A 15,380-nucleotide genomic window follows, 5' to 3' on the forward strand; every position below is an offset into this window, starting at 1 on the left:
GTGAGATAGATAGATATATATATATAAAATGGAATACTATTCAGCCAATCTCATTTATATGTGGAATCCAGAAATAAAACAAAAAACCCAACCAACCAACCAACCAACCAACAACCAACCAACCAACCAAAGTAAAAAAAAAAAAAATACTGAACTCCTAGATACAGAGAATAGATCAGCAGTTGCCGAAGGTGGGGGGTGGGGGAGTGGGCAAAATGGTGAAGAGGGTCACAAGGTACCAGCTTCCAGTTATAAAATAAATCACGGGGATGCAATGTACAGAATGGTGACTATAGTTAATAACACTGAATTGCGTATTTGAAAGTTGCTGAGAGAGTAGGTCTTATAAGTTCTTATCACAAGAAAAAAATTAACTAGACTTATTGTGGTGATCATTTTGCAAATATACAAATACCTAATCATGTTGTACACCTGACACTAATATCATATAACATGTCAATTATACCTCAAAAGAAAAAGAAAAAGCCAGAATCTTTTCCTGAGTGACAAACAACAACAAACACAGAAAAACCACATAGAGGCATATAAAAGGCTGATCTCCGAGGAAACTCACTAAAGTACTACTTATGTTAGGGAAAAAATATATATAATCCAAATAGCGAACAGAGAACATGAGAAAATATTTATCATCCATTAAGTGAAAACCACAGATTACCAAACAAAATACAGTTTGGGCCCAATCATATTTAAAAAATACACACACCTCATAATATATACATATAGTAAATTGACTGAAAAGATAGAGCAAAATGTTAACTGAGATTCTGTCTTGAGTGCAGGGACTACCAATGATTTTAATTTTCTTCTTGGTATGTTCTGTATTTTCCAATGAATACATTTTTTTGTGACAAAAAATAGTTATTGAAAATAAAAGGAATAAGATAATTGACACCTACCATACAAAGATCTGAAAGCACTTATGTATAGTCATTAGGTCAACCTTTCATCAAGATGAACTAAGCGTCATTTTATTAACTGTAGGAAAGTGTGAACTGAAGTGTGCAGAACTGATTTAGCAGAGTCTACAAGATAAAGATACAGTAATGGGGTGGGGAGTGGACACAGCCTCTTATACCCTCTAAATTATACAGCTCTTAATACCTGTACTATATCCCAAACATAGCAGAGGGTAAGTAACGACTGTTAACTCACCAATGTACATCTCTCCCAACATTTAACAAAATTCACTCCTAATGCTCCCTCAAAACTGCTTCAGCCCAAGTTCTAATCCCCAAGTCCCACTTCTAAGAGGCTGGAAATGAACCAGACCCTCAGCCTCAGGGCCTTTACACTTGCTGGCCGCTTCGCCTGCCACACTGTGGCTGAGATCTTACGGTTCACTCTTTTGCCTAATTTCCATGTTACTCCCACGTCATCTCCTCAGAGACCTACCCTGAGCCTGCTTCTTACAGTAGCACTGTGCCCTCCGCCCACACTCACTATCTGGAAGGTGTCTTTCTGTTGGTTCAGTGTCTGTTATCTAACTAGAATGTCTGACCCACGGCAGCAGGGCTTTTGACATTTCACCACGGGGCCCTGCCATTAAAACCAGTGCTGACACACAGCAGAAACTTCACAAACACTTGTTGCACTAGTGACTGAATCCACCGGGGCTAACGCTGGCTTGGCTGATTCGGCTCAGTGTGGGGAAGGGAACAGACTTGAAGTTAGTCTTGGTTATCAGTATTCCTCCAAATTCTGAGAGCTGGTTCTTAAAGAACTGACTGCTGTGATACAAACAAAATACTCTTATTTGAAAGTCTAATTTTACTTTTGAAACAACAGTTTGATGTTCAGCATTTTTTCTAAGCTAGACTACTCTGGGGTGTAAGAGATGCTTGTTCCATGTCTCAACGTCTAATTCATGTCTGAGAGCCAGACACGTTCAGGAGTCCAGCCCTCACTCAGCAGGCCTTAGCGTGGATTCGATGGCCACGTGGGGGAGTCTCGGGGCTGCCCCATGGCAGGCTCTCTGGTGCTCGGCACTTGGTGACTGTAGGAGGCCCCCAGCACAGCAGCCAGGAGCACCTGTGCTAAAGGGCAACTGCTGAGGTGCCGTCACTCGCTAGCTCTTGACCTTCAGCGAGCTTCTTGACCTTTCTCAGCTTCAGTTTCCTCTCATTTGTAAAATGGAGATATTTATAGCCCCCAACTTGAGGCCTGCAGTTCGGATTAAATGAAAGGATTAGTAAGTCTTCAGTAAGTGGTGGCTATTATTAGCCGAGGTATCACATATCCATGACTACAGAGGTGGTCCAGGGCCAGAGGGCACACTGCTTGGTGGCAGATGGGAGAGTGAGAACACCCCTCACCCGGGCCAGCTCTGGGGACCTGACCAGTGGGGCTCCAAAAGGCCCAGCACTGGTCTCACAGGCAAGAGGCCTGGCCCTGTTCCACACACCAACACACCCCTGTCCTTTATCCCAAAGCCATGGTGACAGGTTCAGGGCACTAGTACAAAATACACATAACTAAACTTTTGTTTTTAAGCTAACGACACATCATGTTTGCTACATATTTAAGAAAGTCAGATAATTAAAAAAATAAGGAATAAACTACTTATAATTCTACCATTCAAAACTAACCACCTCACTGTTACTATTTTGGTATATATTCTTGCATACATTTTCTATCATATATACGTGTACCAAAATGTGGTCATACTCTACATACTGTTTCATTACTTGGCATTTTCTTTTCTTTTGATCACTTAACCATTTAATGTAAATAATACATTACTTTTCATGGCTCATAGATCCACTGTATGAATAAACTATAATTTACTTAATTTATCCACCATTGGCAGAAATTTAGGTTGTTTTAATATTGTCACTACACCAAATTATAAATAATGCTGCAGCAAATATCATTATAAACATTTACATACATTCATAATTATTCCCACAGAACAGATTACTGGAAATTAAGTTTACATGTACGAGGGTGTGCGGGCTGGTTATCCAGTCTTATACTTGTCTTTGTCATGCTGGGGCAAACAAACGCTTGCCTTTGCAGCTGGCCCTCTGTTAGGTTTCGCCAACAGGGAGCGCTGCAGGAGAACTGGCCCACGGAAGGAGCAGCGACTTGGATCTGTGGTCTGCTTGCTGACCCGGTCAGCAATGATTCTCCATCCCAGCAGCAGCAGTCAGTTCTGGTTTCCTGCTGTGTTCCACGCTTGCAGGACTCGCAACCCTGTACATCCTCAGGGACATGGGCCCCAGGCAGCCAGCATCCTTTTCCAGAGGCCTGGGCCCCAGTTCCGCTCCAGCCTCATCGGAGCTGCTCCATTCCAATAACCCCAGCCTCTTCCCTAGGACAGGCGATGGCTGCTTCCTGCACCTAGAATCTGTGTTACCCCAGCACCCCTTACTTGCCCTTCCTGTCTTCCAATACCTATTTGTCCAGTTCCTCATGTGAAACTCTCTACCAAAATAACAGGTACGCTTCTGTTTCCCTGACTGGACCTTATATATAAGCTTCTATATACCTGGCCGATATACAGGATATAAACACTTCTAAGGCTTTTGGTGTGGACTCCCAAACCGCCTTCCAGAAAGGCTTGACCAATCGATACTCGCACGGAGTTGCAGAGCACTAATAATTCAGCACACCAGCTACGGTGGAGAGGAAACATACTTTTGCAGCTCAGTTTCCTTCTCTACCACCATGTTAGCACTAGGTCTTCTTATCTTAAAAATAAATTTGATCGGTGAAAAGAGGTCCCCATCATTGTTTTAAGACGTGTAGATTATCTTCAGTTGAACCAAGGCTGATATGAATGGCAAGGAACCAGGCAGGGTCTGGTCCTGCACACGTGTCATGCACCACTGGCACCCGAATGGCCTGTGGGCCTCCCCGACCAAGGCTAAGAGATGAAGGAGGAGACCTGGGCAGCCCAGGAGGGGCCTTTCACCCCAGAGTGTTCTCTGCTGTCACCACTGTGACGATGTCAATAAAACTGCAAAGGGCTTGTCTCTTTAGGGTTAGAGGATACAAGGAGGCTAAAGAAAGGAGAGAAACTCTTAGTAGAAGCCACAAAGTAAGTGACCGAGGGGAAAGGCAGTATACAGGTTCTCAGAATCTGACCTGGAGCAGGTCTTGGGCAGCAGGCAACGGATGGCTGTCACTGAAGAGAGGAAGCCTGCGACAGCCACTGCTGCCGTGAACAGCAGGGGACTGTGGCAGGGAGCACAGCGTGCACATTCGACTACATGCCAAAGACACGTGAGTGCCCAGAATGAGCTAGGTTCAACAGTAGACAAGAAGACAGAAAACACATACTTCCTTTCCTGGGAAACAGAAACTGGAGGGAAAATGCTCCATTAGCACAATCCTGTGCCCTTGGCAGAGGACAGGTGAATCGGTCCCACAGGTAATTGGCTTTATGAAAACACATTTGCAAATGAAAAGCCAAATGACAAATGAAAATTCGGAATATAATTCAACCTGAAGAGGAGGACCTCCTTACAGAGTGTCTGAGCTCTCAGTATTGTTCACCAGTGTAACCTAGCGCCTGGAACAGTGGCTGGCAAACAGTAGGCACTCAATACATGTGTAGAATTTGTGAATGAGTGAAGACTCCTAGAGGTCCTGATTCCATTGGTTGAGCGGGGTCCCCAAGAATAAGCATTTTTAACAAGCTCCCTGTTTTACCCATACCTTTGAAACTCTGGGTTATAGGACAGTGTTGCAAAACTAATGCTGTAAGTTCAAAGCTGAAACCCACCAGGTATTTTCAGGTAAAAACACTAACTTGCGCTGCTGATAGTGACTGGCTCTCACTGTTGCCCATGCGACTTCCAATGGCGCCTGTGCAACCATCAAGGACTAGTACGAGAACGGTCAGTGGAGTAGTTCTACAGCAGACAGTACGCGCTCCGGGGCAGTGGGTTAGTAGGTTAGACTTATAAGCGGACGGCAGGATAGTAGGTAACAGGTCTAGCGTAGCTTCAGCCATTGGTCTTTTCAGCAGCCTCACCATCCACGGAACCTACCTGTATAAAACTTCATCAGGGAAGGGACCAACAATTTAGTGGAGAGAGGATGGTTCTCAATCATTTCGAAAAACTTCTGGGTTCGTGGCTGGACGGCGGGGTTGGTCATGAACATGACCTCTACTAATTTGGCCACCAGGTACGGGTTCCGGATGTAGTTCTGGTTGCACAACATCACAACGAGGAACATCACGATATCCTGAGTACAGGGCTCATAAAGCACCTGAGGAGAGTACCTGAAGAGAGTGGAGAAGAGCAGGAAATGAAGCTCCGAGAATCCCACCTTGGGTGGGTGGCTGGGGTCCTTAATTGCGGAAGGGGACAAACAGGTCTGGGAGCCAGGACACTGAATTCTTCTTAACTAGCTGAGTTTAGGTGACTATTCACACTGTAACTAGACAAGCTTAAGACCCATTGGGTCTAGGCCGTAACGTGCTATATTGACCTCTTACGTTTTAGAAAATAAACCAAAGCTATGATTTTGATAAAGTGAATTTCACAAAAGGGCTTGACTACCAGAATGTCTTTTAAAAATGTTCTGATGGGGCTGGCCCGGTGGCACAGGCGGTTGGAGCTCCGTGCTAATAAAGCCGAAGGCTGCTGGTTCAATTCCCACATGGGCCAGTAGGCTCTCAACCACAAGGTTGCTGGTTCGACTCGACTCCCGCAAGGCATGGTGGGATCTGCCCCCTGTAACTAAGATTGAACACGGCACCTTGAGCTGAGCTGCCTCCCGGTTGGCTCAGTTGGTTGGAGCGTGGGCTCTCAACCACAAGGTTGCAGGTTCAACTCCTTGACTCCCACAAGGAATGGTGGGCTCTGCCCCCTGCAACTAAGATTGAACGCAGCACCTTGAGCTGAGCTGCCGTTGAGCTCCTGGATGACTCAGTTGGTTGCAGCGCGTCCTCTCAACCATAAGGTTGCCGGTTCGACTCCTGCAAGGGTTGGTGGGCTGCACCCCTGCAACTAACAATGGCAACTGGACCTGGAGCTGAGCTGCGCCCTCCACAACTAAGACTGAAAGGACAACAACTTGACTGGAAAAGAGTCCTGGAAGTATACACTGTTCCCCAATAAAGTCCTGTTCCCCTTTCCCAATAAAATCTTTAAAACAAAACAAAACAAAACAAAACAAAAAAACCCATAAAAAACAAAACAAAACAAAAAGTAAAAAATAAAAATGTTCTAATGGAGTTAACTTTTAATTTTTAAAAATCTTGAACATCAGTTATACACTCAACCCACTTACTTTGTAACCTTTCTTCAATGTTACCATTGAGAAAAATATTGGTACAAAATATAGATGTGGGTATTTCTGGCTTTTGAATGTTCACTCAGATATTTATAAACCGTTCCTTCTGTTTCTCAGAAACACATACCCAGTCATTAGAAATTCAACTCCATTTTCCCAGAATACACCATTATCAGCATTGCTAATCCTTTTCTGTCTCTTGAGATATTATCGGAAGTAGCTGGGTGTCACAGTTGGGCTTTATTTTTCCAATCTCTGGGCAGCAGTTACACAAAATTTCAGGCATACAATGGAGGCTTGCAATGTAATTCATAATGTAACGTACTCATTACATATAAAAACATACTAGAACTACATAATATGTTAAAGGAACTTACTGTACAATAAAAAATAAAAATTCAGCAACATCTTCTACATAAAACTCAGGCAATGCTGCAAACACCTTGGGGACGTCTGAGTTTAAAGGCAGTGTTACACTGTCAAGAAGAAAAAAAGCGTAAGTTACAAAAAAGAAAGCATGGAGCATCAAACTACAGGGCATGTTAAATTTCCGTTACAAATAGGTATTTTATTTGGGGGAAAACCTCCTTCTGTAAGACAACTATGTGAAAAGTGCACAGGCAAACAAGCTAAATGAACTGGGAATAATGAAGACAGTGGATGTGCTAGGGTGTGCATTACAGGTTTTTCCTTTTCTTGATTTCCTCTTAAGGTTAATGCAATAAATAAAATGGGAAGGAAATAAAAGGATCACATTTGGTCATTGTATGCAACTCAAACTGTAAGACAACAGAGCTACACGTGTACTTTAAATATTTTCCACTCCTGCAGAGGGCTTGGGCCGACCTCACCAACATCAGTGAGCCACAGACTTCCTAATAACAATCAAATAATAACAAATAAAATAAAAATGGCTGCCTGGAGGAGCTGTCCAGATGACGATAAAAACATCTACCATGTTCTTATCTTGTTCTCTGAATTGGCTAGTTATTCTGGGTCCAGTGCTCCGGAGAGCCTAATGTCCTGTCATCTCCAGCTTTTCGCTCCCCATTTATAAATTTCCTTTTCTATCGATCAAAGATTATATAGCCAATTGTTAAAAAAGCATCATGCCCAAATTAAAATAACAGGTGCTGACATCCCCTTACTGCTGTCACTAATGACAGGGAAAATGTTTGTTAATAGGACTAATTTCATAGTCTATATTAGTACAATCTGGATTTCCAAAAATGAGTTCTGGCCTCCGAAGAACAATAAAGACCACACAGGCCAGACGAGCAGAAACGAGGAAAGGAGGGAGGCGCACACTCACTCGGGATAGGCAGGGTCCAGGATGCGGAGCAGCAGCTGAATGACAAGGCCATAAAAATTCAGACATCTTCTCAGGAAGCTCTCGTCAAGCAAACCAGCGTCAGCACAGGCCTTGCATCGTACCAGTTTCTGTGGAAGCAGGCATGTCCCCATCCGTGATTAGCTGGTAGCTAAGTACCTGCAGCGTGATGGGCCGGGAATGGGCTAGGAGATGGGAAGTCTGGGTTCTAGGGCTTCAAGAGCTTCATCTCTAACTAGCTAGAGGATGCTGGCTGTGTTCTAAGAAAAACAAAGGGCACGCCCACACAAACCACTGGGCCCAAAACCCAGCAGCACGCAGTTAATGCTCAAGAAGTTAGTAGGCAGTCACTGTCAAATTTAAAGAATTTGATTGGGGAGGGGGTCAATGGTGGGGAGGCGGGTGCTTTCTGGGTGTCAGGGATGGTGAGTGGGAAGAAGCCAGACAATCTGCATCTGACAATTCCAGGTCAGCACTTTTGAGTTGTCCTTGGGCAAAATGCTTGTCCACCAAGGGCATCACACCTTCCTCAGAGGACTGCTGTGAGAATTCAACGCATGCGCACATACTGACACATAAATTTAAACAGTTTACAGACTCCTTGAAACACTGTCTGTGTAGTGCTTAGGGGTTCCACAGACCCCAGGTAAGAGCCCCTGGCTTATTCTACATCATGAAAAGGTCTAGTCTATTAGTAAATAAAACTGAAATCTTAAACTTGTGTCAGAAATCAGTCAGATAAAATTTCCACGTATCATCTTACTAATCAATAGAAAGCACCACCAGCTAACAGTCAGCTTTCTAACCTGAACATAAACAAAAGGAAAAACCGCATTTGCTATCTATGCTTCTCTGTCCAACTATAGCAAGCATTCTTTTTTTTATCTGTGTCTCATAAGCAGAAATCTTCTGTGTAAGTTAAGTTCTGTGTAATAGATCATTTTCAATTAAAAATGAAGAATGAGGTGCAAAGGAGAGATCTTTCCCCTACCACAAATCCACTTTATCAAACATTTACAAAAATGCATGATAGATATACTGGAGTGTGTTTTGGGGTGCAGAACTGGGGGGTAGCAGACGGGGAGGATCTTGTATGAGGTAGGGAAAGGGGGGTGATGTCAAGCTGAGGATGATAAAATCCATTAAGAATTCATGATGTCATTGGCATATCATATGCATATTATGTCCTGAGATTTAAATAGTATATATAGATACATGCGAGTGTCAACAAGTTTTTAAATGTACCATTTTATCTTGGGTGAAAAGAATAATGAAGAAAACCAAGAACAGGAAACTGCTCACTCAAGGCACAGATTCTGGTGGGGAAATGACCATTATGAAGCTGGTCTCTATTCCAATTAACCACACAAACCTTAAGCTGCGTTTTGCAGCGCTTCAGCATTTCGCGGTGTCTAGTTGCCAGTGGGGAATCTTTCCATTGGCTTTCATTATTTTTCAAATCTTCCACAGTTCTGAAATCAAAAACTAAGAGTCACATGAAAGAAAACAAACAAATCCATCATGCATCTTATCTATTCATTTTGATCATTTCATTGCCTCTCTGACACATATTGCCTCTTCATGTTAGCATTTCTAAAATCAAGAGTATATTTTACAATCAATGGCAAGTTGTGGTTTAATTGGCAGCAGTTTTCAGTTTTCTTTCTTATTGGTTCCTAAAATGATGCCTTAAAATTGATGGCACTTTAGATTTGATGAAATATACAGTAAGCTCTTTTGGAAGGAAAATAAATGGTCCCCTCATTTTTCTGGGAGGGAGAAAAAGAAGTCTCATGAAAATTCATTACTATGAATTATGCCATAGTAATTATTCATGACTATGCCAACTCAATTACCCCAAACAAAAGGCTACTTTACTAATGGCATTTCCTTCTTTTACAATCTTTCCCTCCAATCACGTGGAAGGGCTGTCTCTGAGATCATCTTTGCCACTTGTCCCTGCACTTTACTCAGGTGTCTGCTCAAATACCACCTGTCAGCATGGTAGTCTTCCCTGATCATGTAAGATGCTGCATATTTTAAACACTGGCTCACTCAACACTATTTCAACCCCTTCCTGTCGCGACACTGTGTAGAAAACTAGAGGTTGGTAATTGTTTTAAGACTACATTTCCCAGACTCCCTTGATGCCAGAACTTCTGCACATGACCTAGTCCAAGAGGTGGACCCTGACTGAAGGCAGAAGTGAATATTGTAAAGTGGCTTCTTCTGGAAGCACAGTGGCACAGGGAGTTTGCCTGAAGTAGTGGCAGAGGCTCTACTGTCAGGCTAAACCCTGAAGCAGCTTCCTGCCAAGCCAAGTTCAAAGGGGAACTTTTTTCCTGGCCATTCCAGTGGCTCAATAAACCAAATCGTAACCTTTAATAATCCTCTGTTTATCCCAGATAAACTGGATTCGTTTGTCTATAACCGGATCGTGAGGGTGGTAGACAGAATAATGCCTCCCCTTCAAGATGTGTCATTCTAATCCCCAGCACCTATGAATATGTGACCTTACATGGCTTTGCAGGTGTAATTAAGGGTATGGACCTCAAGATGGGGAGATTCTCCTGGATTGTCTGGGTGGGCCCAATGTCATCACGGTGTCTTTATAAGAGAGAGTCAAAGTATGAGAAGATGACAACTGAACAGAGGTCAGAGAGGAAGCTGGAGATGCAATGCTGTTGATTTTGAAAATGGAGGAAGGGGGCCATGAGCCAAGGAATGTAGGCGGTCTCTAGAAGCCGGAAATGGCGAGGAAAGAGATTCTTCCTTAGAGCCTCCAGATGGAATTTAGCCTTGAGTTTAGGACTTTTGACACCCAGAACTGTGAGATAATAATTCATGTTGTTTCAAGTCAGTTGTACTAATCTGTTGCAACAGCAATAGGAAACTAATAGAATGACCTATACGCGTATTGGCCCCAGACGAGGTTATAGGTAACGGGCCTCTGGGATCAGTTCTTTGACAGGGCTGGTGTGAAAGTGGTGAGGATTCAGTTGGCATTTGAAGACAGAACACTGGTAGCCCAAGGCTCTCAGTGGAAAAACAGCGGCGTAAATGATCACCAGCGAACTCCGGGAATGAAGAGATGGAGTGGCTACTTCCAAACTCATAACCTTCCTCGGTCTCGTATCAGAAAGCCAAAGCAAAGACTGGGACTCCAAGAATTCGAGCAGGAGTTTGGGGGAATATGAGGACTCCAAATAGCCACATCCCTAAATGCCCTGTGCTTCGCTTGCTGGCAGAAGCAGATCCTGCTATGACCGCACCTGAGCCAGGCATGTTGAAGGATAATGCCAATTTCCCTGAGGTCCCAACCCATCATATGGCACTGTCTTCACAAGCATAACTGAGATCAGTAACTGTCCTTACGGGCCAACTACAAAGTCCTATGCAGAAGAGGCACACACTGAAAGAAGAAAAAAGTTAAGGTTTGTTAATATGTTATATTAGTTTCCCCCTGGAGCTGTAACACATTATCACAAGCTCAATGACTTGAAACCAAACAAGCATAGTCAGAGTTCTGGAGGTCAGAATCGAAAATGGGTCGGCAGGGCTGGTTCCTACTGGAGGCTCCAGGGGACAGTGTTTCCTTGTCCCTCCCAGCTTCTAGAGGCCACCCATACTCCTAGGCTCGTGGACCCACATTACTGCCATCTGCTTCTGTCATCGTATTTCCTTCTCTCACTCCGACCTTCCTGCCTCCTTCTTCTAAGGACTCTCGTGGTGTTGGGTCCACCCAGATAACCCAGGAAAATCTCCCCATCTCAAGTTCCTAAACTTAATCACATCTGCAAAGTCTCTTCTGCCATGTAAGGTCACATACTCACAGGTTCTGGGGACATGGACATGAACATCTTTGAGATACCGTCATTCTACATACTACACATGTAGTGACAGCAATGTGGCAGTATGTGTGGGAATGGATCCTAAGATGCTTGATCAGAGAGACAGGAACATGCTAACACACTGCCATGTAGGGCTGAATTCACGGACACGATCACACCTACCAGACATTCTGCATTCAATATTATCCTGAGTAGCTGGGAGGGGCTCTGTGTGCCCAGTCATTTGAAACTTGGAACTGTGACGGTGACCTATGCTGAATGAAGTTGAGCTTTCAGGACTTCCTTGATAAAATTCAGAGGAAGGAATCCAAAACTTCAGAAGCAGGGAATGTGAAGATAGATGTACCACGTACAGCTAGCTCAGATTAACTGCCCTCCTACACACACACCCCAACCATGTCCTAGAGGACAAGTCTTGTGTCACAGCATTGAAAAATACACAAGTGAGGGGAACACCAACATCTCCGAAAAGCACAACAGTCACTGCCCATTGTAGGCTGGGCGTGAAGGTGGCAGAGGGTGCCATTGAAAGGTATCTTCCAAAGTCAGTGGGAGAGATGGCATCCCAGATGGCTTCCATTCCAGGATGAAGAAACAGACACATCCACATTCATAGTTTGAAATTTTTATAAGCCTCTCTCAATAGCTGATATTATAAGCTGATAAAATCAGCAGATACAAGGAAAATTTGAACAAAAGGTGAACAAACTTGACTTAATTGATGAATACCGTAATAAATAACATAGAAAGCACATTCTTTTGGCCTATGTGGAACATTTACTAATGGAAATGCTAGGCTCTGTAGCAAATCTCAGTAAAGTTCAAAGGACACAAATCAGAATGCTTTCTGACCACAATGGAATTTAGCTCAAAATCAACAAACGATAAACGGAAAAATCCCCCAAGAATCTGGAATTTAAACAATGTCTTTATATAACCCACAGGTCAAACAAGAAATAATAAAAATTAGAAAATATTTTGAACTGAACAATAAAATATGACATACTAAAAGGTGCTCAACATCACTAACCATCAGGAAATTGCAAATCAAAACCACAATGAGGTATCACCTCACACCTGTTAGAATGGCTATTATCAAAAAACTGAGAAATAGCAAGTGTTGGTGAGGATGTAGAGAAAAGGGAATCCTTGTGCACTGTTGGTGGCAATGTAAATCAGTGTAACCACTATAGAAAACAGTATAGAGGTTCCTAAAAATTAAAATTAGAACTACCATGAGATCTGACTATTCTGCTTCTGGACATTTATCTGAAGAAAATGAAAACTTTAATTTGGAAAGATATATGCACCCCTATGTTCACTGCAGCATTATTGACAATAGCCAAATATGTAAACAATCTAAGTGTCCATCCATGGGTGAATGGATGGACACACACACACACACACACACACACACACACCCCGAATATTATTCAGCCATAAAAAAGAAGGAAATCTTGCCATTTGCAACAACATGGATGGACCCTAATGGCATTATTCTACGTGAAATAATTCAGACAGAGAAAGACAAATATCATATGATCACACTTATATGTGGAATCTTAAAAACCAAGAACAAAAACTGAGCTCATATATAGAGAACAGACTAGTGGTTGCCAGAGGTGGAGGGTGGGGTTTCGGGAGTGAGTGAAGTGGATCAAAAGGTAGAAATTTCCAGTTGTAAAATAAAGACGTCATGGGGATGTAATGTACAGCATGGTGACTATAGTTAATAACACTATATTGCATATTTGAAAGTTGCTAAGAGTGGATCTGAAAAGTTCTCATCACAGGAGAAAACAAATTGTATTTATGTATGGTGATGGATTTTAACTGGACTTATTATGGTGATCACTCTGCAAGATATACATATAGCTAATTGTTACGTTGTATACCTGAAACTAATATGATACTATATATATGTCAATTACACCTCAATTTTTAAAAAATGACATACCAAAAGTGAGGGATGCAACGAAAGCCATACTTAGAGGGGAAACTAAACAGCCTTAAGTTCATATACAAGAAAGGGCTGAAAATGAATGAGTTAAGTATCAATCTTTAGAGGCAATAGAAACATCAACAAAAAGTAAATTAAGCTAAAAAGTAGGAGGAAATAATAAAGACCCTATAGACATTAAAATGATAAAAAGAGGATATTACGAACAAATTTATGCCTAAACATTTTGAAACTTTAGATATGGGAAAACTGACACAAGATGAAGTGGAAAATCTAATTATTTCTATTAGTTGAATAAAAACCATAATTAAAAATCTTCCCACACGAAAAACTCTAAGCCCAGAGCTTCATCGATGAATATTTCCAAACATTTAAGGAACAAATAACATAATTCTTATACAATAAACTCTTCCAAAGAATTTTTTTTAAAAAAAGGAAACACTCCCCAACTCATTCTGTATAGCAAGCATAATGTTGATACCGAAATCTGAGAAGGACTTAACAAGAAATGAAAATTTAGGTCAAATCCTTCTTTTGAACACAGATTCAAAAATCCTAAACAGAATATTAGCAAATTGAATATCCAATGAACTGTAAAAGCAATAATATAAAAATTGAGTTTATTCCAAGAATGAAAGATTCGTTTGATATCAAAACCAACTGACGTATTTCAAACATATTAACAGAAGAAAGGAAAGAAAAAAAACCCATCTGCCCTCCTCAATAGAAATGGAAAAAGCATTTAATAAAAATCAACTCCCATTAAGAAAAAAAAACTTAGAAAACTAGAAATAAAAGGGAATTTCCTTAATCTGATAATAGGGTATTATACAAAAAAAGCTTTCCCCCATAAATTGGAATAAAGAGGAAATTTCAAGATTATTTCTATTCAAGATTGTAGTAAAAATGGTAGCTAGGGCACTAAGATAAGAAATACAAAGCATAAGAGAAAAAAAAGTAGAAGAGAGGAAGAAAACTGTCATCATATACAGACGTGATTATGTGTAGAAAGAAAATCTTAAGGAACCTACACAGTGACTATTAGAATGTATAAGTGATTTGAGCAAGATAGATACAGAGTTATAGATGTAGACACACTTTCTGTCATAGCCAGACTGCACCAGTATTGGACCAAATGGTGGAAGTGGCCACTCTATTATTATTCCAGATTATCTGTTCAAAAAAGTGTTTGCTTCCTGTTCCTGTGACTTTCGTTTGTTTGGAGGTGCTGGTACATGGGGAGATATGCTTAGATGAAGAAAAACAATGGTGCTAGTGAATTGGAAATTCAGGCTACTATCTGGCCCTTTTGGACTCCTTATGCTACAGGACAACATGCAGAAAACAGAATTACATGTTGGTGAGAGTAAATGATCTTGTTTATCAAGGGAAACCAGAGTTACTGTCTCACAGTCCAGGGTAGGAGGGGTATGTCTGGAATCCAAGAGACCCTTTACAGTGCCTGCTGGTAATATCGTGCCCGGTGGAAAAAGCTCATGGAAATCTATACTCAAAGAAACCAAAACTTGGGTCACTTCACCGTGGAAACAAGTCTGGCCAAGTGAGGAATATGGATGTGGTCGTGGAGGCAGAAGTGCTCTGTATCATACATAATACCCCCCCACATTTGTATCTGCTGGTCCCAGTGAAACTCGCGAGAACAGTGACTCAGGTGATCTCAGGCCATGTCACCGTGCACGTACCTATTGAGCTCCCGGATGGCCCGGAGTCTGCGGATATAGCGACGGCAACTCGGCAGAATAGAGAGGTGGTGGGCGTGCAGGGTGAGAAAGAAGCATTCTGTAGGGAATTTCGGCTCAGAAAATGGAGGCTGATCTCCATCTAGGAAAAACAACACAATCCCCTAAATCAAGTCGATTACAGGACGACATCAGAGAAAAAGCACAACTCAGAAGACAAAATTACACCTGAGTTTTCAAGATGTTTAGGATACTTTTTAATATTATAGACT

At 42.0% G+C, this 15,380-nt stretch overlaps 1 protein-coding gene across 5 annotated transcripts in view; it reads right to left on the reverse strand.

The window, feature by feature from the left end:
* Positions 1-15,380, reverse strand: part of UBE4B (ubiquitination factor E4B) — a 111,658-nt gene that overhangs the window by 17,401 nt on the left and 78,877 nt on the right. For all 5 annotated transcript variants that reach the window (XM_081057368.1, XM_081057369.1, XM_081057370.1 and 2 more), the window contains 5 exons: positions 15,112-15,250; positions 8,970-9,069; positions 7,580-7,707; positions 6,645-6,743; positions 5,016-5,251 (listed from right to left, as the gene is read on the reverse strand). In XM_081057368.1, coding sequence (XP_080913494.1) covers positions 5,016-5,251; positions 6,645-6,743; positions 7,580-7,707; positions 8,970-9,069; positions 15,112-15,250 — 702 coding nt within the window. The remainder of the gene's footprint in view (positions 1-5,015; positions 5,252-6,644; positions 6,744-7,579; positions 7,708-8,969; positions 9,070-15,111; positions 15,251-15,380) is intronic.

The sequence above is a fragment of the Rhinolophus hipposideros genome, assembly GCF_964194185.1.
Source record: "Rhinolophus hipposideros genome assembly, chromosome: 8".
Taxonomy (NCBI): Eukaryota; Metazoa; Chordata; class Mammalia; order Chiroptera; family Rhinolophidae; genus Rhinolophus; species Rhinolophus hipposideros.